Source organism: Ambystoma mexicanum, chromosome 1p, assembly GCF_040938575.1.
Source record: "Ambystoma mexicanum isolate Mex_15411 chromosome 1p, UKY_AmexF1_1, whole genome shotgun sequence".
NCBI lineage: Eukaryota > Metazoa > Chordata > Amphibia > Caudata > Ambystomatidae > Ambystoma > Ambystoma mexicanum.
Window position 1 is genome coordinate 162013395 of NC_090921.1, and position 27040 is coordinate 162040434.

General features: G+C 44.9%; 1 protein-coding gene across 1 annotated transcript in view; it reads left to right on the plus strand.

Moving 5' to 3' along the window:
- The window catches only part of DVL2 (dishevelled segment polarity protein 2), a 454758-nt gene that overhangs the window by 232904 nt on the left and 194814 nt on the right, over positions 1-27040 (plus strand). Inside the window, exons 5-6 of the mRNA XM_069645872.1 lie at positions 5496-5628; positions 16493-16583. Coding sequence (XP_069501973.1) covers positions 5496-5628; positions 16493-16583 — 224 coding nt within the window. The remainder of the gene's footprint in view (positions 1-5495; positions 5629-16492; positions 16584-27040) is intronic.

Genomic DNA, 27040 nt, shown 5'->3' on the forward strand with positions numbered 1-27040 from the left:
ATTTGCTCATTTAGATCTGGGCCCTGCAGAAGGATTATAATAATGACGATGTTGAATCTTTTACCCTTGAAGGATAGAAGAAGGTGGGAGCGTAAAGAAATGTCTAGTATCTGCCTAATCAGGATAGAGTCGAGGACTTGGGTCACTTTTTACTTTTATGTCCACGGTACTTAGACTTGTGTAAACTAATTTTACCTCACTATTGTAAAGCACAGTATGATAAGGAATTTTGTATGACTTATAATTATGTTTCAGAGCACTTAAAAAAAGGGCATCTATTTTAAATATTGCCAAAGTTATGTCAAATTGAAATACAAATATGTATGTATGTATTTAAATGTAACACTTTTGTTAATGGAGAAATCATGTCCCCTGCGTTACTTAATCTGTCTACAGCTCCACTCTTTAAGTTACTGAGTGACAGAGGGATTCTTTTCACAAACTACAATGATGATACTCGGTGCCTACTCCCTCTATCAGGATATCATACTGAGGACCCTGAGACAATCAACAGGGTGTATGCCATAATCTAGACTTAATGATGGAGAATGGGTTGGTCTTGAATGATAGGAAAACCGAAATTATGATTGTGGGCACAGCGTCTGGCCTGAAGAAGCTAGGTCCGGATTTTAGTGAATTCCACATAGCCGGATGTGTTATTCCCACCCTGCAGAAGGTAAAGACCTTGGGCATGGTGATTGACCCAGATCTTATCACGAAGGCTCATGTTAGCCTACTGGTGTCGTCCACTTCTTACTACCTCAAACAGTTAGGACACATGAGGCCGTACTTGTCGCATGACAATCGAGCGACAATCGCAAAAGCAATTATCAGAGCCAAATTATTATGGCTCCAGCCTGTTACATGGTATAGGTAAAGGAGACATGTGTTTCCAGATCACACAAAATAATGCATTAAGAGCAGTCCTGGGATTGAAAAGGAGTGACCATGTCTCTGTAGCTAGGAAAGCATTACAATGGCTTCGTATGGCCAGTAGGATACTTTTCGACTAATGTGTATTACTTTTGGATTAAGCCCGGCTTATCTATCTAGCCACATCTCCTGGCTACCCGTCCGAAGAACATTGAGATATCATTATATGGCTCTTCTTCAAATGCCTCGCGCCAAACTTGGCATAGTGGCACAGCAATCTTTTTGCTTCATGGCACCAAGAATCTGGAATGCTCTTCCTCCAGACTTGAGATTGTGCCAATTCTTGGAAGCTTTCAAAGCTGGACTTAAGACACTTCTGTTCTGCTAAGGTGGGACTTTATCTCTGACTTGATGAGAATCTGCTTCTCGGTCGTCTGTTTCTCCAGATTTATGACTTTGGTTTTTGTGTTTTTTGTATTGTACGTTGTTGTTGGCGCCGTGTTAGGCAAGATTGTATGCAGCACCCTTTGGGTGCTCTACAACAAACTGACCTCCTGGCAATAGGAACCCAACTTTTGGTATAAGTCTGTACTGCACAGGTTGGTAGTGTGGTTGAATAGTCAGGCTTATCTCAAGACAGGTCAATGTGAGCTGTAGGGGAGTTGCACAGAGATGCACAGTGACAAGTATTCAAATAAACTCTTACACTCAAGTCTTCTTGATTAAACAATTATTTTATTTAAGTCAGAGTAAGCCTTCTTCAGATTGGAGCAATATAAAGCAACACACAATACACTTAAATACACACACTTAGTTTTCTAAATCAGCAAATGCCCATTTCTGATGGCTCACAGACACTACCTACACCCTTGAGTGACTTCAATAGCTAGGGTGTTGTGGACATTAATATATCACTGTTGCATTTAGAATATACTTGAGGGGTGTCAAAGAAAAGAGGTTTCAGAATAAGACTAGTATTCACACAATTATTCTTAACCAGGTAAGTACTTTCAATAACCCCCAATGCAAAGTCAGATAACCCTTTCCTGGAAGGAAGGCAAAACATATAAGCAGAGGAGAGAAGAGTCATTCAGGGAGCCAGGCCAGCCAATGTTAAGTTAGCAAAAGTCAAGGTGAACTGAAGCCCTACTTGCAGGTGAGTAAAAGTCTTGCACAATGTTTTAGAAATCTTTGTAGCAAAAGTAGAATCAAATGTAGGGTCCCAAGCTGTTCGGCCTGTGAGTAGTAGAAGATGCAAGCAATTCCACCAGAGCAACTGAGACAAGTCTCAACTGAGATCAAGCAAGGTGGCACAACAAGAGGTATGTTCTCTCAGACTGTACAGTACCTTTTAGATTGAAGAAAAGTTCAGCAGGTGGCTTCTGTTCCTGTGCAGCTCTGCAGATCCTGGTGTTCCTGTACCTCGGTCGTGGGGACAAGAGGGAGGACTTCTGGGGACTCCTGCACTGCAGCAACTAGCAATCTTCAAACGAGTGGCACTTTGGTGTTTCAGCTTTTCACGTCTACTGCAAATAGCAACACTGCGGTTCCTGGCTGTCGAGATGGGCTTTCCTTGGATCTGGAGCCCGCACTCTGTTTAAGGGGCTCAGGCTTGGTCAGTCCTGCTTCCTGGGAGTCCGGAGGATCTTCCTGGAGCTCTTGGCCAGCTCAAAAACAACGCACACGATCTGGTGTTCCTCTCCCTTGCTATTCGGTTTCAGCAGTGACTGCAGTGGAAATTCAACCAGCTTCGAGAGGATGTCCAGGGGGCTTACTTTGTAGTTGTTTGGTGGTCCTACCAACTCAAAGGGAGAAGTCTTCCTTGCAGGGCTTCTCTAGTTGAAACGAAAAATTGAGTTTCAGCACAGCAGCAGGGCTTTACCGGGCAAACAAACGGTCCTGGAGTTGCAGCAGACGGCCTCTTCAAGTTCTTTTCGGATTCCTTTGTCCAGTGATCGACTCTGCCTTCCAAGCCAAAAAGCCTCACCTTTTTATGTTGGTTTCTCCCATTCATTCCAGCCTAGCTGTCAGTCACCCAACAAGGTGGTAGTCCTTGCCAGACAGCCAATCACCTAAGAGTGCATGCCTGTCTCCTAGGAGACTAAGCACAGGGAGTTTCGGGCACCTCCCTCGCTTCCTGCCCCTACTAGATACCCTTCACTCGTGAATCCTGTCATAGACAAAATTAATAAAGGGACCAAACCTGGTTTGGCCTGCAGAGTAAATCTCGAGAAGGACCTTTCCACAGAGAAATGGCAAAAAAAAGACGACCGGAGCCATTTTGACAAAAATGGCACCCTTGGGTGCTTTACTGCAGCTGCGAATGAAGCAAGCGGTAAATGCACACCACCGTAGTTATAAGTAAACCACTGCAACCAGCCATTCATCGAGGAAAGGGTAACATAAAAATGTTACATGAGAAGCTAGACAAAGGGGATACTAAGTAACCCCTCCGGCACCCTATTGTCAGATAGTGTGTGTTGGTTCTAGAAAGTTTACAAAGTAAGTTAAGTCAAATTTACTCCACTGCTCTTGGAAACAGTAGTTTATCCAAGAGAAGGTATTTAAACTTTGGGAAATCTGAAAGACTGCACTGTGCCACTGCACTGAAGGTGCTGTATGTCACAATGCAAAGATGATGCCTATAGAGTTTGTGTTTCTTTTGGTTGTGGAGTCTGACAGAGTTCAAAATCACATTAAAATACATGAGTGGGAAAAAGGGTCTCACTCTCTCCAGGGTTAAAAATTAAAAGTCCTTAAGTCCAGCAAAAAGTGCTGGGGTCTCTAAGGTATAGCAGAATTAGCACATTTCTCAAAATTCTCCCCAACACGCCACTATGCTTCTGGGCCTGTCATCGGCAACTTATAAATAAATATAAATAAATCTGAATCTAATAAGGAATCTGATCTTGCCTGCTGGTTGTGTTGGCCTAAAGGCAAACGCCTTGTCTATCCGACTTACTCTAGGAATTATTAGATGGCGCCTATTCAGGGATCTCGCAGAAATAAGTGATCTTTGACTGGGCTAAGTTCTACCATTATCCAGGCTCCGTTTGCCTTTTCGTTTAATGTCCTTGTACTCCCCACCCTGTGCTTCTGTCTCTGATTTCCTTACTATCCTCTGTGCTATTTTTCCCACCATCTCTCCTATGTCCCTCTGATGTTGCTTGCTCTTGCCTTCTGCTCCTTACCTCCACCCCAGACCATATTCTCTACTTGTCTCACCCCTTTTCCCGTCTCTACTACTCTTTTCCTCCTACCCTCGATCCACTCTCCCCACTCTACCACCACTACACTCTCCTCACACTAAACATCCAAAGCTCCCACAGTCTCCTTCCCTGTCACACACCCCCTACACTCTCCCTTAGTCTCACTCACCTAACATGCACTCACACCCAACTACCACTTTCTCTCAGCAACCAATACCTCACCTTGTGCACAATCCGTAATTTTCCTCCACATTCCGCTGCACCGTTCTTGCTCCACCTGGGCTGCTGGTCCTTCTCACTTTACATCATCTGGACAACCCACACTGCCCTGGTCTCTGTCCCCTTCTACCCTCCCCCTGTTCCATTCCTTTGCCTCCCCCAGTCAGCTAGTTCCGGGGCAACTGTTGGGTTCTTTTTCCGTATGAGCCTGGTTACAATCACCTGCAAACATTTAACTGGCCTTAAACCCTGCCCTCTTTTTGTGCACAGGACAACCAGCTTTAGTAAATGGCGGCTCACTGAAAACTGTAATTTATAAAGTTTGTTTCTGGATTATGTGGACCCTCTGAATTGCCGGTTTAATCCAACAGCGTTCCTCAGCCTCTCTACTTGTAACCACCTCGCTCTAGTGAGCTGCAGACTTGGGTATCCGCCGATAGAAATGTCATTATTTGCAGTCTGAAGGAAGAAGAGGGAAACACTAGTGACCATTATGCACAACTGGTATGAAGCGAGAAGAAATGGTACTTGACATTTTCAGCCAGGCACAAGAAGGGTACATGCACTGGGGTGCACCCATCTCCTACCCCCCACCGCGAATGAGACTCGTAAACCTCCTTGTAGGCGGCCTCCCCATTTTATCCTGATCCCTAACCCTGTCACATAATGCTGCACTCCACCTAGTACCTGGCATAGGTAGTAATACTCCTTGCTTACTGATTTAACTGTGTTGCAAAGTAAACATTTTAAGCACCTGTTTTGAAGAAACTTTAACTATGTCGCTCAGCACATGAAAGCCAGGTGAAACTGATCTTCACTGTCATGAGCAGCCCCGGCCACCATGCACCAGGCTCCCTTCTGTACGCTTTCTCCAACTGGTGGTGCGGATGGGGTGATTTGCTGGCCATTTCAGCGCACTTTTCCCAGACCTATATTTACAGGTAAGTAAGACTTCTTTTTTTTGTTTGAAAACTGCTCTCAAGCCTGGTTGCCCCCTGTGCTGCAAGTCCTTTTCTTACTGCCAACTCTGAACTCGGACTTTGCCCTTTCTGTACACAAGGAACTGTACGAAAAGAACCTTTTGTGCCAGTGCGGTGTTCTGAGGTGTGAAAGTGTGTTTAAATAACCTATCATATATCATAAGAGCAAGATCTTATACCTAGCTTTCTTTCTTTGCATTAAAAATAAATTCAGCTGGTCAGCGGTTTAATGGACAGACACGTATGGAACGACACCTCGCAGGGTACGAGAGTTCCTCTACGCTACTGACCAGTGAGATTGAGACGACCAGCATGTGCGACTCCGAGGAAGATGATACCATGAGCAGGTGTGCAGCCTTCTTTTTTTGATAGACATGGTTGTTGCTGGGTAGTGAGGTCCTGTTTTTTTAAATCATTTTCTATGAAAGCAGGGTCATGTTCTAGACCCTAGGATCGAGTGAAATCGGTTCCCAGTAACTTACTTGAATGTAATTTTCTTCGTGGAAATGACTTTGAAAATACTTACCCCACAACTACTTTAAAAATGTAAGGGGTGAAAGTGGGGTGGCAAAGGGTTTGGGGTGGGGCTGCTACTAAAGAGGACATGGGAGAAACCCCCCCACCTCCTCAAACAATTGAAGTATTTTCGAAGTAATTTCACTGAAGTAAATGACATTGAAGTAATTTACTTGGTTGAAATGACATGGAACCAGTGAAAGACAGAATGTTAACTGAATGTGGCAAATGAGACAGTTGTGATCCTGTCCATTGCATCAAAGGGAAGAAAAGGGAGGAAATGGTAGCCTGACAATGATGCATTTATGGGTGTTGCAGTTTTCATTATGGTCTATTTGGATTTCTCAAAAGCAAATACTAATGAAAGTCAAGTATGTCAGGAAAGATGCACCATATTTATTTATACAATAATCACAGAGAAAAGAATGCATTTTTGGCACAAAAATGCATACACAACTTCCCATTGATAATAGTGGAGGACATGGGTCCTTCACAATGGTGTGAGAGAAAGTGACTTGAAGACCAGATGTTGCAGGGGGAACCAGGGTCGAGGAGAGGACCGAATGGCATAGGAACGCAATGTTGGAGAAAGGGTTTAATTATGGAGGGTTGACGGAGAATTTTCTGTAGGGTAGTCCATGAAGGGAATGGCGAGAGTGAAACCGGGTGATACAGTAGCGTATAGTGCTAGGAAACTGGTTCTTCAGAAAGGAGAGCTTTGAGGTTGGATTTAAATAATAGTAGAGTTGGAGTAGTATGCAGAGGGAGAGACCAAGCATTCCAGAGTAGGGGAGAGGGAGAGAGCAGAAACAATAGTACTTTATCTTTTCCCATCCAGTATCCTGTGTTTTCCCACATTGATCATTGGTCTCTGCATACTGCAACTTATTGGCACTTCAATAAAAGCAGATCTAGATTTGACGTTTGCACACCCTACACTCCGTAAAGAGGCTTGATTAGAATCACATGCTGTGCATAGTCCAACATCCAGTGGTCACTGTGGAGTATTGCATCTTGTTTTTCGAAAAGGGGACGTCGACATAGGCGTTTCTGTAACACTATCCCTATAGTGACGTGCAGTGTACCCAAAATCCCCCACACGTTGAGGTCCCTCAGATTGTTTTTTTCCACCCAGAATACTGGTTGCCTTAAGCGGAACTCGTAAGAGACATTGCCATTGACTCGACCATTGGTCGATTTTGTTAATTATTAGTAACTCGTATCACCTCCAGCCCTCTTTCGACAGCTATTCCACTCCTCCGCGAGACAAGATCTTCAGCTGTGGTTTTCGACGGATGGTGATCTTTGGGCCGGGTAGGGAGAGTGGGGTCGGGGTGGACATTTCTGCTTCTTCTAGAATGCCTTTCCTTTTCTCCCCCCTTTCTTTCAGGGTCGTTATCACTGGTTACATCCTCAGCTATGGAGAGGACTCCTTTTAGATTTTACCCACGTTGTAAGGGCAGATTTCTGTGGAAGGACAAGCATAAGCGGTGCAACCGCTGCTTACCCCTTGACCACAACAAGGCTGGTTGTGCGGCCTGTACGCTCCTTCAACCAAAAACTTTAAAGGAACCCAGGGTCAAAAGTGGGCAGCCTACGGGTTGTCAAAGGCTGATTCCTCCCCCGCTGTCGCTGAGTGTGATGAGGGGGATAGTGATAACTCCACCTCCGTAACAGAGGTTGTTGACCCCCTCATCAGAGCGCTCTCGCTCCGCCCTTTCTGTCCCCGGCTTCCTCGAGCAAATCGAGGAAGGCCTCAGCGCCGACGGAGACGCCGGCACAGCCGGCTGCCTCCACCAACCGCAAGAGTCGGCAGCCCTCCCCGCAGCTGCATGCGCGCCTAGCGACTGGGCAGTCTAGTACTAAGGGCGCTAACACAAAAACATCATCCATCAAGACGCCTCGGAAGAAGGCGGCTGTTGACAGCAAAGTTCTGGCTCCGTCAAACTACTCAAGACCCGCCCCCGACGGAGAAGCTAGTCATGGAAAGTATATCAAGAATAGGCTCCCTAGACTCTCAGAAACGGCTGATGAAAGAGTCACCGAAGCCCGCTCAAAAGGTCAGTGACACGCTAAAAGCTAGTGAAGGGACGCCGGAACCTCCACCCACGTCGAAGGGAAAACCCAGACATACTTCCCCACCGTCGAGCCCACGTGCAGGGTTCTCTGAGGGCGACGGGGGGGGGGTATATCCTCCACTTTATGGGAGAGATCTCGACACCTGGAGGCGGAGGAGCAAGCCTTTCCGCCACTAGACTGTTCTGGGACATCCCAATGGACTAGGGAAAGATTTGAATCATGTATGAACAGGCTAGATAGGTTTGTGTCCACTTCTGAACACCTTACACCTAAAAGGCCAAGGGAAGTACTCCCTCAAGACCCTAGAGCCAAATTCCCAAGACCTTTTGACCCACTTGAGGAAGAACTAGACACATATGACCTCACTGAAGAGGATCCCCTCCTTCAGGAAGAGGATTAATTCTTAAATACTGAAGATTTACAAGATCCTATAGGGGTTTTTAAGAGGATCCCGACATATGTGAGCCACATCCCTGGCAGTCCTCAGGGGCGTCAACGGACCCTGATGTTTTGGACCTAGCCTCTCCACAGACTACGCTCGTCTGAGATCCTTCACCTGTGGACGATCAACCCACATTTAATGCAATGGTACGCAAGGCGGCAGCACTTTTTCAATTTAATATGGGGGAGACTACCCCAGAAGATTTTGTAGAAAAAATAATCAAAGAAAAGCCACCTGCTAGCCAAGCCATACCCCTCCTCGCCTCCATCAAGAGACTCGTTCCCTCTTTATCTACACCTGCTTTAGAGGTGTGAACTCAAGGATCGAGAAGCTTTTTAGCCCCTCACCCTCAGATCCTTTATATATTAGGGGTCATTCCATACCAGATTTTCTGGGTGACCACCACGAGGAAAAGAGCGGGGGTTCCACTATCCACCAGTGAAGCTCCTCCCGATAAAGCGGGGGAAAAAAGCTCTATGCTTTAGGGAAAAGGATTACATCCTCTGCAGCTTTCGCCACGCAAATTGCCAACAATACAACTCTGTTGCTAGTTACGCCGATGCCCAATGGGGCCTGTTGCGCGAAGGCCTACAAGAAGTCCATGAGCCCTTGCATACCCGCTTATTGGCCACTGTTACAGAAGGCACTCGGGTGAACCAAAGCATCAGCAAAAACAACTTGGATGCTGCAGAAACGGCTGGCCGTTCTCTAGTCCAAGGCGTACTCCTTAAGAGACATGCTTGGCTCAGAAACAAAGGTTTCAAGCCAGAAACACAGGCGTCCCTCATAAACAAACCCCTTGAAGACTCCAACTTGTTTGGTAAGGTGGTTGATGACGCACTGGAAACAGCTAAGAAGGAGCACGAAACATTAAAGACCCTGGACCAAATCATGAGACCCCCTAATAAGCGCGGTTATGGCAATAGGCGCTTTTTTCATGGCCAACGACAAACTCGACAACAGTACACCTCAGCCAGGAACTGGTCCTCCACTCAGGGAACCAGTGGATATAACACAGAGTATGCTCAAAGAGGGCAACGTCGTGGCAAAGGGAGAGGTTGGGGCCCTACTCCTAGAGGCTCCCCGGCTACCACCACCAAATTACTGGAAGATTCGGGTCCCCTCCCATGCATCTCCTGTCGGGGGCCGGTTAACATTGTTTCTGCAAGCATGGGAGGGAATAACCACTGACCGTTGGGTACTGTCAACAATAGCCCATGGTTACTGTATCAAATTCAGTCGATCCCAAACATTCAGACCTCCAAAGGGAAGACGTCTCTCACCGGAACACCTTTCCATCCTTCTTCAGAAAGTGGAAGCGCTGCTGAAAAAAGGAGCCATAGAGGTCGTGCCTCTATCACAGGTAAAGGAGGGTATTTAATCAGTGTACTTCCTTGTACCCAAAAAGGATCTAACCATGCGCCCTGTATTCTGCGCCAGCGAACAAATTTGGAAAACCTGAAAAGTTTCGGATGGTGACTCTACAGGAAGTAATCCCCCTGCTCTAACAGGAGGATTACATGGCAACACTGGACATGAAAGATGCATACTTTCATATTTCACTGTTGCCAGCGCACAGAAAGTATCTCAGGTTCATGATAGAAGGCAAACACTATCAGTACAAAGTGCTACCCTTCGGCATAGATTCAGCACCAAGGGTATTCACGAAGGTAGTGGCAGCGGCACACCTACGCAGGTTGTCCATTCCAGTCTATCCTTACCTCGACGACTGGCTCATAACGGGATTCTTACAAAAGATGCTTCTCAAATACCCAAAAGACTATAGACCTCCTGTTCTGTCGAGCAATTCCTAGGGGCTCTAATTCTAACAAAGGACGGCCTCGTCTTCTCCTCCGAGAGGGTCCCAAAACATGCTGTTTCAGATCCCTCAATATGTAGCCGGTCGGGAGGTGACGGTTTGTTTGTTTGTTTGTTTGTTTATTTATTTGTATAGCGCTCTTGACCCAGGGGTATATGTGCGCTTTGAGCATCAAGTTACAGGCATCAGTAGGGAAAAATGTACAGTAGTAATGAGGCAGAGTAAACAGAAAGACAGTTAGTGCATAATAAGAAACATTTGTACATTAGGAATGTATACAAACATGGTTGGTTATTTGTTGAGTAACCAGGTGATGACCTTAGTTCTGAAGGGTTGGAAGGTAGGTGTGGATTTGATATCCAGTGGAACAGTGTTCCAAAGTTGTGAGGCCAGAGTTGGGAAGCTGGATCCACCAGCTCTTTTGAGGGAGTATTTGGGCACCGTCAGTTGTAGTGTGTTAGAGGATCTAGTGGTTCTAGTGTTCAGTCTTAATGTAAATTTGTTAGTGAGATAGGGTGGGGCTAGATGGTTAAGAGCTTTGTATGTAAGGCATAAGGTTTTTAGGTCGAGTTTTTGTTGGATGGAGAGCCAATTGCAAGCGATTCTTGTAGCGGAGATATGTTCTCTTCTAGGAATATTTAGGGCGGCACGGAGTGCGTTATTTTGTAAGACTTGCAGTTTGTTGATTACTGTTTTGTTGGCGCCTACATAGAGGCTGTTACAATAGTCCAATTTAGATTGAATGAGTGCTCTGGCTAAAGTGAGGCAGTTGCTAGGGGAGATCAATGGCCTGCAGGCCCTGATTAATTTACCAGTGTAGGCAGTGGCTGAGGCGGTCATGTTTATTTGTTTGGCTAGGTTGGTATTTGTGTCTAGATAGAAACCGAGGGTTTTTACACTCTTGGCAATGGGTAAGGTGTTGCCATCAATGGTAAAGCTGGTGCAGCTGGGGCAGAGTTTTCGGATAGTATTAGGTGAGCCGACAAGAAACAGTTTGGTCTTATCATCATTCAGGCAGAGGCCATGTGTGGCCATCCATGCCTGAATGATGGAGAAGACTTCATTGATCCATTTGGTGTCTGCGTTGTAATTACCAGATAGGGTGAGGAGTATCTGGGTGTCATCTGCGTAGTTCGTGTAGGTGACACCCAGATTGTCCAGCTTGTCGAATAGGGGTTTTGTAAATATATTATACAAGGTAGGTGAGACACAGGAACCTTGTGGGACACCGCAAGTAATGGGAATAGGGTCAGCCGCTGCTAGGGGTGAGAAGACCCGCATGGTCCTATTATCCAGGAAGGATTGAATCCATGTGACCGCAGAATGGGAGAAGTGTGCTGCCGATGACAAGTGGTTGCACAGGATTTTGTGGTCAACCAGGTCAAAGGCAGCGGAAAGGTCGAGGAGAAGGAGAATGGCAGCCTTACCTTTATCTTTGAGTTAGTCTTTCTGGCACTTGAGGTCAACAAGGGCCGTTTCTGTCCCATGTTGTGGACGAAAGCCAGATTGGCGAGTTCCTAGTAAATGGTTAGTCTCAAGGTAATCCTGGATTTGTAGATAGGCCACTCTATCAAGAATCTTGAGTAAGAATGGGATGGTGGTAATGGGTCTATAGTTAGTGGGTATGTCCGGGTCGAGAGTGTTTTTTTTTAGTAGTGGTAGGACCCAGGATTGTTTCAGATTACTGGGGACCAGGTTGTTGGAGAAAGACAGGTTTATTAATTTAGTAATGAAGGGGGAGAGATCCCTGGCTGCATCTTTTATGATTTGTGCGGGGCAACTATCCCCCTTACAATTCGAAGGTTTCAGAGATGCTATAATTTTCTGTACCTCCGGTATGGATACCTTTTTGAAGGTAAAGCCTGAGCTGGTGGCGGTGGGAGGAAGAGGGGTAGAACTGGAGGTAGAACCAGGAGTGAGTTGTTGTCGTTTGTTGTCAATTTTGGTTTGGAGCCCTGAAATTTTGTTAGCAAGAGCATTCTGGATCCCTGTGCACCAAGATTTATCCTTGGTGCACGAGTCAGTGGGAGGAGTGGGGTTTTCTAATTCTTTTAGGATGTTAAAGAGCTCTTTTGTGCTAGAGCTAGCCTGGGAGATCCTAGTGTTGAGAGATTCTTTCTTAGCGCGTGTAATCTCATTTTTGTAGAGAGTGGAGATATTAGCGAGATTAGTTTTGTTGTTTACTGAGGGCACTGATTTCCATAGTGCTTCAAGTTTACTTTTTTGTTGACGGAGAGTTTTGAGCTCCGGGGTGTACCATGTATTCAGGTGCGCTTTAGGTTTCCCTTTGCACATTTTCAGTGGGGCAATGATGTCAATGGCTTTGGTCATGGAGTCGTTATAGACTTTGACCAATTGGTTCAGGTCAGTTGTAGCTGGAAGTGCGTTTAGAGTCGGGATCACTAAGGGTATTAGTGCTTCCGCTGTGATGTTACTCTTTTTCCTGGTACGCATAGCCATGCGATTGCTAGGAATGATGGCATCATGTATTTATTTGGTCCCCTCACCCTGCGCCCAATGCAAGAGTGTCTCAACAGCCAGTAGTGTCAGGCCAGCGGACAATGGCACGATATAATGGTTGTCTCGCAAGCCTTGGTTCTCTTGCTGCGGTGGTGGTCGAAGGAAAACCTTGTGGTGGGGAAATCCTTCACCACTCCCACAGTGGGCGCCACTCTAACCATAGATGCATCCCTCACAGGATGGGGGGGCTCACCTATCCCATCAGACTGCACACGGAGTTTGGACTTCCAAGCACATAAACCTGCTGGAGTTGTTAGCAGTCTGCAAAGCACTGAAGGCCTTCCAGACACACCTACAAGGAAAGACAAGGAAAGACAGTGCTGATCCTAACGGACAGCACCACGGCCATGTACTTCCTAAACAAGCAAGGGGGCACTCACTCTCCAGGACTGTCCATGCTGTCCCAGAACATCTGGAAGTGGGCTCTCAAACACAACATGTTCCTGTTATCACAACATGTACCAGAGGAACTCAATCTTCTGGCAGACGGACTCAGCAGAGACTTCCCTCTACCCGCAGAGTATGAATGGCAATTACACAGAGACATCGTCTCCAACATTTTCGCAGAATGGGGCTTCCCAGAGATCGACTTGTTCGCAACTCTGGAGAACACCCAATGCCAAGATTACGCCTCCAGGTACCCCCAGAACGGCTCCAAGGGAAACGGACTCTGGATAACATGGTCAGGGAAATTTGTCTATGCTCCCAAACCCCCCCCCCCCCCCCCAATTCCCCCACCCCCTCCCCAACTCCCCTTCTCAACAAGATAGTGCACAAGATGCACCAAGAACCAGTTACCATGATTCTGGTGGCCCCCATGTAGGCCCGCCAACCCTGGTTCGCTCATCTGATGGAGATGTCACTATCTCCTCCAGTGAAACTACCCTGCCTGTACAACATGTTGTCGCAGGACAGGGTCCAAACGCTGCACCCATGCCCGCAGACTCTGAACTTGGCAGCCTGGCTCATGATGTCATAGAATTTGGACATTTGAAGCTTCCTCAGAGATGTATGGACATTCTCGGGAGAAAGAAATCCAAACACTTGTTACTGCTACTCTAGTAAGTGGAAACGGGTCGTCATCTGGTGTAACTCAAAGAGCATCAATCCTGTTGATTGCTCTCCCACTCATTGTTTTATACCTGACTCACTTGCTGGACTCGGGATTAGTCTTTAACTCTAAAGTCCACCTAGCTGCACCCTCCGCCTACGTCACGTTCCAGTTATTAAAGCTTTCATGGAAGGAGTGTAGAGAATCCACCCTCCTATATCTAACCCATCTCCCGGATGGGATATGAAAGTCGTGTTAACCAAGCTAATGGGCTCCTCCTTCGAGTCTATACACAAAGCTAGCCTTAAAGACCTCACTTTTAAGACTGCTTTCTTAATAGCAATCGCCTCCATTAGGAGAGTCGGTGAACTACAAGCGCTCTCTATTCTAGATCCCTTTGTAACAGTTCACAAAGTTAAGGTGGTTCTACGCACGTACCCTAGGTTTGCACTGAAATTAATTTCAAAGTTTCATGTCAACCAGTCGATAGAGCTACCAACATTCTTTCAAAATTCATCAAACTTGGGAGAGAAGAGCCTGCACACACTTGATGTGTGCAGTGCGGTCATGTTTTATATGGACAGAATTCGACCACTAAGAAAGACTAATCAGTTCTTTGTCTCAGTGGCGGCAGGAAGAGAAGGAGATGCAGTTTCCAAATCCACTATATCTAGATGGATTGTCCAGTGCATCACTCTCTGTTTCTCTCTTGCTAAAAGAGAACTGCCCTTCAAGCCTCAAGCACATTCTACTCGAGGCACCGGGGCATCCATAGCATTCATTGCAAATGTTCCCCTAGAGTCCATTTGCATAGCGCCAACCTGGAGTTCTATACACACCTTTACAAAACACTATTGTCTAGATGCCCATTCTAGGTCTGAATCCCAGGTGGGACAAGCAGTACTAAGACCTCTTTTCTCTACTGTTCCTTCTCACAACCCACCTCCAACTCCGGGTACTGCTCACTAGTCTATGCACAGCATGTAATTATAAGCAGATTAACAAACATCAGAAGATATGCTTTACTTACCGTAAAAGCATTTCTGATGGTTGTATCTGCTTAGATTCGCATGCGCGTCCACCCTTCCTCCCCGCTCGGATGGAAGGAACATAGACGTCTTATTACTTTCTTTCTTTCTTTTCTGTACTCACTCACGTTAGTCATAAGGCTCCCTCATGACAGACAAAATACAAACCGAGGGACCTCGACGCGTGAGGGATTCTGGGTACACTGCACGTCACTATAGGGATAGTGTTACAGACACGCCTATGTCGACCTCCCCTTTTAGACTTTCGAAAAACAAGATGCAATACTCCGCAGTAACCACTGGATGTCGGACTATGCACAGCATGTGAATCTAAGCAGAGACAACCATCAGAAATGCTTTTACGATAAGAAATGCATGTCATCAGCTCATCCCTAGACCTTTCTCACCCACTTATTTCCCCATAAAAAATACATAATATATATAAATAAAAATAAATCTCTTGCTCTTTCTCGCCTTTGTGCTGCAAAACACCACAGTCCCTACACCTCTGGAGCTCCTAACAAGTATTTCACTGCCCCTAAGCTCCTCCAGATACCAGGAAATCCCTGATTCCTTCTAAATCTCTCAAATTGCCACTTTTCAAAAATTCGTCTGCTGCCATATTGTCCCACTGCTGCACCCACTGAGATGCAAATAATTCCATATTTGACTGAGGGCCCTACTCAATTCTGCTTCCTATAAATGACGACATCCTTTCCCTCCTGGCATCCCCTGCTACTGTTTTAGGCCCACAGTGATTTATTATTTCTTGCTATCTCCTGGTTTTATTTTTTTGAATACATTTTTAGGGATCCATATCTTTCACAGTGGTACATGCAATCGAACATCAGTCCGAGAGTGCAAAGTCTACGTTTTAGTTGTAATTTAGTAGGATTGTTTAACTTGGATTGAAAATGCATTCTCTGTCAAGTTGCTTGTGCTCAGAGTTTACCATTGTCTGTGGGTCATACTAATTTGTTCTGTTAATGGGCGATTTAAATGCAAAATGGTTTTCACCCTTAAGGTACCGTGAGGAGATTAAGAATGTAGCATAATGGTGTTGTGGATGCATCCAGCGCATGCTAGAAGCAGCCAAACAAGTATGTCTACCCAGCACTTCCCCTTTGTGGTATGCCACCTGTGACCACAGGTCGTACTCTTTTTCTGAGGGAATTGGAATAAAATGGCCTACTTAGATAATGGCAACTTTATAGCTGAAAATGGAACGGGGTATGGTTGCGGGAACTGGAATGTAGTTATTCTTCCAGCATTGGTGTTGATCCCCAATATAGTAGGGTAGTATGAACACTACTAGTGCAACACCTTGGTGAACCAGAAACTGATATCCAGGTTGAGTAGTATTGTGAGTCTCATGCCTTTGTGCTGCAAAACCAAGCATATCGCATGACTTCAATATGGCTGGCATTCAAGTCCTGTATCCATGCAAAGTAGTATAATAGTATCCTGTTACTGTGAGCTGCATCGTAAAGAGGGCATGAAGTACAATGCTATCCCATGGTTCAGTATCAGATTACCATTCCTGCAGTGTGCCCATGCAGGTACACTGTATCATGGTGTTTCATTGACTTGAGTGACGAACATGAGTGGGACAGCAGTGGGGTTTACCAGGGGTGGGTTGGAGCTGTACAATTCTGCCTTGTGCCCCTTTTAATATGGAGTATTTTTCAGCGAGGTAATGCAGGAAAGGGTGGAGGGTAAATCTTGCAAGTCCCTGAAATCCACTTTTGCTTCCCAGATTCAGCAGCTCGACAGAGCAGAGCAATGCTTCGCGCCTACTAAAACGTCATCGGCGGCGGCGGAAACAAAGGCCACCACGCCTTGAGAGGGTAAGAATTCTCACAGCTAATTATTTGTTTGAAAATAATAGGAATTTAATAGGATTGAAGGTCCCGATGCATATTTTCTATGTGAGCTCACGGTCTCACTTGCATGTAACTGTCCAATCTTGACTCCATATGAGTGTTGATTTATCTCTTAGAGGAGGAACTCTCCTTCCAAACACATGTAGTTAGTTCACTATGCAAAGGAGTCATGAGTGCTTACTGGATTGATGCCCTGTGCCAGTACCTAGAATCTTTTTTTAATTTTACCCAATCAGTGTAGCTTGATGCACTAACTAACACTCCGTTAATCATGATTGTTGAATGATGCATTTTGTAAGGCTGTCGGAATGCCTTTGTTGGTGTGTCTCTGTGTGTCTCTGTCAGTCACCGAGAGCCCTGATGGCTCAGTGGTGGTGATTGTTCAGGTCTAAATTATTTGTGTGGTTGTTGTGGTTTAACTTCACAGTTGGATGAAGTTTGTGTTTTAGTAATGTTTGTAAGTCTGTGTGTGGGTGGGGGTTTGATTGTTGGTTCTGGCTCTTTTGTTTCATCTGATTTTTGGCAACTTTTCTATGACCAGGGGTTGTAGATTATATTCAGATTTTTTTCGGACGATTGAATGGGGTGTGGGAAATCTGGTATACATTATCATTAATTGTTAAAGGCATGGTCTAGTAAAATGTTTTATTGTCCATACGGGTCGGCCATGTTTTTTTAAGCCTAAGTGGCTCGATTTTAGAAAACTTTCCTATGGACCTTACCCGAGTTTTCGTCCATTAAACACACGCGAGAACAAGCACCAGGGAGCCGCCATTTTCTGATAATCCTATCTTTTCCCCGATCGCCCTGGCTGACCTGCTTTTGCGGCACTAAATCAATTCCCCCGCCCCTGAGCCTGACATTATCAAAACATTCATATTCCCCGCCTCTCCCCGTGACATTACTGTGCTGCGTAGGCAAACGCGCCCAGTCGTCTTCTGCGCGACTCCACACAGAACCCGGAAACCAACACAGATCAACTCACAACACAGCGCGCCACAATTCGGAATATGAAACTGTACTTTAAAATGAAACAGCAACACGGTACATTTGGTAAAGTACATTTATTTGACATTAAATGTTTATAGAATATTCAGCAATTGCCATATGAACTCCGGAAGCCATTTATTTTCTTATCTGTGTCCGCAATAACTGTTCCGTTTCATATTGAGTCACGCGCTGTTCCTTTATGGTACACAGGGTGTTCATTTTCGTAAAAAGAATCACTTTGGAAGCACGGTGAACCGCAAGGCTGTTCCATCAACTAGGCACTAGTCCAGCCTAAAGGTTGATATGTTGCTTCTAGCCACTAGTACAGCGTAAGGGCATGTGGGCCCTTGGCGATCGTCCCATAATATGGTGATCGTGCTCCAGTTGTTGACACGAAGCTGCAGGTGTCTGCTGAAGAATCCATCCGCTGGTGTCTCAAACAGATGGCAGTGGCAGAAAGGGATCAAATGCCTGTTATGAAAACAAAAAAATGATAATTAGTCTCGCTAGCCGAACTTCATTAATATTACTCATTTTATTTATTACGGCCGATCAGAAACTATTTGCTTGCAAGGATAGTTCAATGGAGTATGTTCGTCTCTAAAATCAATGCGAAAAGTAACAAGATAAATCGAGGCCAACACACAATGATAAACGACAGTCTACATGCATGAGGAATGATATGATATATGATATGGCATTTGTAACGCGCCTATGCTCAAGTGTTTCTAGGCGTGACGCGGCAGGTGGGGAACAAGGGCAGACAGACAACGATCCTACTAGGCCAGGTGTCTTTCTGATCGCGCATGGGGAAGGGCTGTACATGGTTAGTTGAATACAAATTAAATAATAGGGCCAGCTGGTGGCAAGTGCAAGGTAAATGCCGGGAGAAGGGGCTGAAGGATACAGAGACAGTCCCGTAGTGCAGGGAAAAGTGGCTGGGCCAACGACCGAGATCGGTGAGACCAGTGGACCTGCATGCCCATGTGCCCACTACGAACAGTTTTACTTTCTTTTCCTAGCTCTTCATTCATTCATTTATTCATGCATCCATTCATTAAATCTTCATTCCGGTATAAAGGCGTGTAAAGATTTACTTACATTATATTTGAAATTTCCATTGTGTCTATTCGTAATGCAGTCTGTAAAACGGACTGTGCTCTTGACAATGATTTTTCGTATACTAACCTAAAACTGAAACTCGGTCTAGTTTCTGAATTTTCTGCCTTATCGTCTCTTACGTTATTGCGCACTCCCTTCAAATGTAGTTCTTTCGGCATGGTCCCTGTCTCAAGGTCAAAAAACAATAGACCCTTATACTTCCAGTGCGACTTGTGGGCCTCATCTGGGCGCTGTCCTTCGCATTCTTTATTTGCAACATCACGTAGTATAGGCATCTGTGAGAACTTGAAGTTTAGAATCCGTCTATGTAGTGCGCCTCAATGTGCAAATGCGAATGGCTTCTCTCCCAAATGCCACGGCCCGCTTGGCTGGCGCGTTCTAAGTGCCCCAATTTTGTCCCCGTTGTCTGCGAGCTTTGCAGCCCAAATTGAGACATTAAATTTTTGGTGGAAGGTCAGGGAAAGTATAAAGTACCACAGGAGTTGAGTTAAAAGTGAGATTTATTGTTTGTTTGTTTGCGTATTTGCAATACGCAAGCCCCCCTCCGTTAACAGTGCGCAGCATTTACATTTACATGAGAAAAATATATACATACACATGTGAGGTGAATAGAGAGAATTCAAAGATGACACCCAGCTTGTTCGCCACCCATGATGGTGAAGGTAGGGGTTAGGTTTACAGCTACACTGTACAATACCATTTATTTACAAAAAGACAATCGTATTGCAATTATTTAAACCAGGATTTGTACTTCACAATCAGCTGTGTTTCGGGTGGGCATGGCACAGTCGCAATGTTCGGTGGCAATGGATCACTGCTCTGCACAGAAACGTCCAAAATTCCATATCTGTGCTTCTCTAACACAGCAACAATAAGGCCTTTCACAAAGTCGAACTGCATTTCATCATAGACTGGTTTGATCACCCATTGCTTACTTCGTTTTGAAAACACCTTAGTGTAGCGAGGCATCCTTACTTTACCCCTAGTCCTAGATTGTTCACGTCCGACATTGCTGTTATGGGCCAAGACCGCTAGTAGAGTGCGATGTTTCATGCCCCGAAAGCTGAAATGCAAGCGCTTTGGCCTGTACTTTAGGCACATATTGTGGAACACCTCCAAATCTCCTGTGTGACAGAATTCTGTCAGTCCTCTCAAATCTCTTGATAGAGTTTTGTTGAAAACAATCTTCTCAATGGCTTTGTGTGTCGGTGAAGATGGAATCAACCACTTCTTCTTCCGTGCCTCCTCTGGGGACAAAGGGCCATGTTCACATTGGTGGAAATGTTCATTTGCTGTCCAGCGGTGAACGTTGGAGTGGTGCATCAGTGACCGCCATTTTTCAAGTAGTATTTCCACTGACCCCTCACAAGTTTTTGAGCTCCACCAAAGATGGTTGGTGATAGAATGTGACCACTCAAAATACTTTCAAAACCTTTTTTTTTTCCCCTGCAGCCGAGATTTTCTTATTGATTGATTTAGCAAGATGCCATACGTCAAATTGATGTTTAATATGTGGGAACTGCTCTCTCATTGTCTTGGCAATTGAAACGTGTCTATCCGTGGCTATGAGGTCGATGTGCATTCCCCTCGATTGTAGATATTCCACTGATTTTATAAAACCTAGTTTCTCCATGGCCACTGAGGATGTACATTGTGTTACCTGCACGACCACAGAACTCACAATTTTCTTACTATCCATGTCCTGAAAGTGGTAGGTGCAGTACTTGGCAGAAAATCCAGGGCTGTCGCACTGTCCATCGCCGGCTAGCCTGAATCGTTTGCCTTCGAATGTACTTGCTAGAGACAATTGTTCAATTTTCCAAGCACCACTAATGGCCGGAAAAAGATAATCACGTTGGTATATGTAGTACAGCGCTCTAGAAATGAAATGGAGTCCCACAAACTGAAAGAAAGCCTCTAACTTTCTAAAACTGGAGCCACTAAAAAGTGATGCAGCTGCACACAGTAGATTGCCTGCTGGCAGTTTCCCCAGCATCGGTTGTGCAGACCATGAGAACCTATGATTTAATCTACAGGCGGCATTTATTTTGACGTTACTGCCTTTTATTTGACGAGTCACATTAATCAATGGCTTCCCACATACTTTCCCTCTAATGGAATGCACACATTTCAGCATACTTATAATTTCCATCAAACAACTGTCGAATACAATGTATTTGCTCTCTTTCATTAGACTGTCATCCTGCGTCAACGTTGTTTCGGCCTTTGACGTTGTGGAGATTTCAACACATTGGAAAGTAATATCGCTGATATCAAGTTCTGATGCGTCTATGGATGCTGCGGCTGGTTCATTTTCTGTCATTTCAACATCTATTACTTCAACATTTATGGGAGAAGACAACAATGTCGACAGGTTTTTTGGTGGCAAATTTTTGGCGGTGTAGATTGTGTAAATTGATCTGCAACTACTTCAGAGCTATCTTCAATACGTTCAATAACATCTTCTTGTGGTGGTGCGGTCGCACTGTAGCTATGGTCCAATGCAACTTTGCTGTAGTCTCCAAACACAGTTAATTCATGTTCTGGCCATTGGACATGAGCATCTCGAGCCTGAACACGCCTCACCTCAATTAATAGTTCCTCCATAGTGTACACGGTCTGGCAAGCCACATCTCTCATTCGCTTCACTGTCTGTGTGTGTATAGTTCTGACACCCACGGGTAACTGGAGGAGAGATTGGAAAAGGGATGTTCAGTTTAAACACAAGATGGAGTGTAGTAGAATTGACTGGAAAAAAACATAAAATAGTCCCCAGCACAAACATTTTTTTAAAGTTATGAACTGTTTGTAACTAACCTTTTTTTGTTTTATTTCCTTTGCAACTTATTTGACTCGACCTTCAACATCTGCACGCTGTAGTTCCGATTCGTTTCCGCATGTCCTCCCTTCCTCTTGCGCTGCAACGAATATATTTTCTGTATCCGCATAGACAGCACGGAATGAGGCTCCATCGTCTCCCTGAAACATAGTACTTTCATTACTATGTATCAAAATATTGTTAGCATAAAAGACACATGAGGACGAACACACAGGTACATCTCAATAGCCAAACACAATTTAAACATTGTGTGCAACAATCAAACGACAAGTATTCGACCAGCGATGATCTATTTTGATGGAACTGTCAGTATCCATACCTCTACCTCTGGCTCTGCATGGTATGCCATGAATGGTTGTATTGGAGAGGAGGCATCCGCATCTCCCTGAAACACAGTACTTGCATTAGTATGGTTTTCAATATTGGAAACATAACACACACTTGGGGTCGAACGCACAGGTACATATAAAGAGATAACCGCAAATGAAGCATTGTCCAAAAGAATCAAGGAAAATCTAAATATGATCACATTTCATCGATTTATTTCTCCGATTTATTTACATCTGCATCATCTAAATTGGATGTTGTGATTGTAGTGGAAGCTTGGTTGTCTCCCTGAAACACAGCACTTGCGTTAATAGGGAAGAAAGTATAGCAAATGGAATCACGTTATATGATCACGCATGATGGAGCTGTCATTATCCATACCTCGTGCTGCTGAAGAATATCTATGGATGTTGCAATGTAGTGCGCACTTCCGAAAGCCCTTGCGCCGATTCGTATACACATGGTCCCGCTTCCACTTCCCCTGGAATTACTTGAATGTCAGGCTCTGCATCAAGTGCAGGGGTTGACGCTCCAACTGCCTGAAACATAGTACTTGCATTAGTAAGGATTACAATAGTGAAAACATAACACACACCTGGGGTCGACAGCACAGGTACATATCAACGGCTAACCACAAATGAAACATTGTGTAGAACAATCAAACGACAAGAATTCCAGCTCTGATGATGACGCTCGATGGAGCTGTCAGTATCCATACCTCCTGCTGTTGAAGAACATCTAGAAATGTTGTAGATGTGGCGGATGCTTCAGCATCTCCCTGAAAGACAGTACTTGCATTAGTATGGATAACACTAATTAGAACTGAAAACAAATACCAGTGGACGAGAACTAAGGTGTATATCAATTGGAAAGCAGTAACCAAACATTCGGTAAAGTAATTACACGATAGAATAAAACTATTACTTGACATGCATAAAACAAGTATGTAGCGGATTAGCCTAGTAAGATTACCTGATACGCGCTAGAAGTGGTTGATAACTTCGACCACGTCAAGGATGTAGAATGTTCTTGCTTCAGATTGAACGGATAGTCAAGAAGTTGTAAAGGTCAATTAATGATTGATAATGAAATGCCAATATTAAAAATAGCCATGTAAGCCGACAGAATACTTGAAAAATGCTCAATACAGCACAGTTCCCTGTCCCCATATATATATATACATTGGGTTTGTGGGTTATAAAATCGAAAAAGAATATATTGATAAATGTCATTATTCAAAAAACTATACACTCATATCAATATCGAAATTATTACAAGGGATAGAACACCTACAATATCAATTAATCCATTCCGCTACCTAGACACTACCGCAAGGCCTAAAGCTAAATCCGGACACTTGACTCACCGGTGGCGGAATGTGGACGAATAGAGTGGGAATAGCGTTTATCGACATTATTGTACAATCTTCAAGAATAAAGATTTGATACAAAAGTAAATGAATCATACAATGATCAATGCAAGGTTTGTTTTGGTCGCAGGATCTATACCAGTTCATTATGTGCGGCTTAGCATTTGCATAAGTTGCAGAAATGTATAATTGATGTGATAGAAATCTGAACATGTGACTCGTCCCTTGGATGTTCTGTCTTGCACGAGAAGGAAACATGCTTACATTATAGACTGGACCCCCGAAGGATGCAATTCAATGACAATAGACAAAGGTGAAAATTAATAGATCTATTGATAGCATAGCAATGGAAATTCAAGTCAATAGCAATGAGACCAATGAACATAGCACTATTGGGTACTCTACTCGCAAATAGATAGAAATTTAAAAATCTGCAAAATATGACCAGGATACATGGCCTTACCTTGACCAACAAACAGTTGGATTCAGCAAGCAGAGCAGTATGTTGCGGGAGAATAGGTGGATGGCCACAGGTAGCGCACTGATGGGTATGCTCGAAGCGGTCACAGAAGTTCACGGATAGCACAACGACGAGCAGATTAGCATAGATCTCAGTGGTTCCCAGGTAGCACGTTCAGGAGTTGACTTGCAAAGCACAAAGATGTTCTCATGAGACACATCAAGTGGTTTTTAAAGTATTAGAAACTGGGGTGTGTTTGTGAATGAATGACGTATGTATGTCGTGGTATTAGGGGGGGCGGCCTGCTTGAAGGGGAGGCCTGCCTGGAGACACGGGGTCTGAGGAGACCATGTGAACAATGGCCCCTTGGCGTGGGACCCCTTTTCAAGTGTACATGTAGTTTGGCACCTTGGCCGTTTGCGCCCGTCACAGCCCCCCATGCCAGCGGGCAACCACCGGCGCGAACCGCCCTTGATACAGGGGGGTGGGATGGATGGCCCTGGGGCGTGCAGATATGGCACAGGAAGACTGCTGAATGGAGACACACTTATGTGGATTGCAGGGGGGCAGCCTGCCTCAGGGGAGGCCTGGCTGGAGACACGGGGTCTGAGGAGACCATGTGAACAATGCCCCCTTGGCGTGGGACACCTTTTTGAAGTGTACATGTAGTTTGGCACCTTGGCCGTTTGCGCCCGTCACAGCCCCCCATGCCAGCGGGCATCCACCGGCGCAAACCGCCTTTATATCAATATACAGTATATCGCCTTTATATCAATGATAGTATATCGTTGCTTATCAATAACAAATGCCACATACCGGAGATTCTTGTGAGCACAGACCCACACTTCAACCGGTGTATTATAGTGGTCAAGACCCTAAGGCCTGTATAATCCAATGGTAATTGTTAGTATAGATATATGTGTGACTTTTATAGAGATATAACCTACTGAAAGACTTTGAACAAGTGTTATTTAGTGCATGCATTATCGAGAATATGTTATGTTAGCTTAGATAGATAGTGACCACCCTGCTTCAAAGCGACCAGACCTTCACCCATTCGGAGCACAGATGTCTGACGTCCATCCTTGAATGGAGACACACTTGATTCATTTAAAAAATGGAGACAACCGTTGTTAAAATATATGTAGTGTTTTATTTTGTATCTTATTTTCATGACACAAAAATACAAGACTTTAAAGATTATACAGGTCAGGTTGCAGCACAGCGAGAGAAAATCCCCTGTACTGACCGCTGTCACTCGGGAACGTTTCTCTAATGGGACGAACGGCACAGGCGGGTATCACTCTTCGAACGCGGTGTCCAAGCCTGCCGTGAAGCCACCATGTAAAGGAACGATAGGCCACCAGCCTGTACCACCGTGAAAAGGAATGAAACAAACTGTTTTTAAATGACCAAGATAAGTTTAATAAACGTTTGTTGTCAATGACAATTCTTGTAACTAATGGCATTTTACACGGACAAATGCTATCTAGACAATGCACACTATTGAACGATTTACATGCGTTACAATGATATGTAGATGTAATTTTGGATATAGTAGAAGAACATGAAATAGGAGTGGCATGACAAGCAGAGTATACTTACTCGTTACTCGGATTACGAGGACGAACAGTTGCTCGAAGTTCGTGCATAAGCACCATCATTATTCTCAACACGGCCCGTGTGAGGCAGGCTGCCCTGAAGTCTGGCAGCTCGGTGATGCATTGCGGTCGTGGCTCGCCTTCCGAAATGTAGGCCAGGCATCCCGAGTTTTCTCGGCAGCAGCAGTTCTCGTCATCAGTTGGCATTAGCTCGCACCGATTGCATGTGCACCAGGTGGGGCCACTGTCAATTCGACTAGGCCCAGGCTCTTCATCTGTTGATTCGTCCTGCCAACTGCCGTCCGAATCACCATCGTTTTCGTGTGCTTCCCTTTCCAGTAGTTCCTCCTCGGTATACTCGGGCTCGTACATGTAGGGCATTATTGTAGCCATTGTGTATTAAACAAACTAAAATAATTTATAGCGGTGGTACTGGTATCTGTTCACACGGGCTACAAGCGGCGAAGGTAGCTGACCAGAGCACTGAAACGAGTCACAGAATACTCAAAGTAACACAGAGAGAGGAATGGAATCAAAAATCTGCTGCTGTGTGTTGTGAAACGGTCTGTTTATACTTATTGAGGAGAGAGGCGTCCTGCCATTTCCATGGCGACGTCATTAGCTGAAGCGCAGCGAATGTTGACACGAGACCTGCTTTGGCGCTGGGAAATGGGCGGTACGAGTCTGCTGATGACAGGCTCAGGGGCAGGGGAATTGATTTAGTGCCGCAAAAGCAGGTCAGCCAGGGCGATCGGGGAAAAAGATAGGATTATCAGAAAATGGCGGCTCCCTGGTGCTTGTTTTCGCGTGCGTTTAATGGACGAAAACTCTGGTAAGGTCCATAGGAAAGTTTTCTAAAATCGAGCCACTTGGGCTTAAAAAAACATGGCCGACCCGTAGGGACAATAACATTTTTACTCGACCATGCCTCTAAGATATAAAATACTTGGTCAGGTACAAGCAATTCACCACCCGGGGTTCTTGTTAAATGAAAAGTTGTCTCAAAAGTGTTATTGTTTCAAAAATATTGCCTATAAACAACTCCCCCTAGGGGAGTTTGAGCTTATTTCTACTCGAGAGCAGAGAATGCAAACATATGTTCACAGGACAGGCAGTCCTATGAATCACAATCCTATGTGAGACAGGCCTGGTATCGAGGGACACTGACTCAAAAATGTTAGTTTCAAAACCTTTCATTTACTATGGTTCCTGGGTTGGTGTGATGCCGAACTTGTCCTAGCTATAAAGGGATAGTTGCCTCAACTGATGGCCGTCGGTGTCTTAAGGTCCCAAACAATATTCTGTCTGTCTAAACGTATGCTTGCTCTCACTATTTCCAAAAATGTGCTAGGAAGACTTTAAAAAAGGAAAGAATAGTGGTTCAATGAAAAGGAAATGTAAATCACAGCTGGTTTCAGATAGTCTTACCAATGGGTGTAGTTCTGCCAGAGCAACATAGTTCAATTAAAAAGGGGAGCCTTCAGAATCTTCCATGCAGGGCTCTTGCAGCAAACCAAAACAACAAAGTTCACAATTTTCTTGGTTCTCTTGGGGTTCCTTTCCTCAAGCCTGGACTCTTCCAGTTCCAAACAAAACAAAAAATAGTGTTCTGGTCTGGCCTCTCAGGATTCCCTTCCCCAAGCTTGGGCCGCTTTCGTCTTTGAACAAAGTTCTCCTAGTCAGGATGCACCTTTCACTGTACAGCTCTTACAT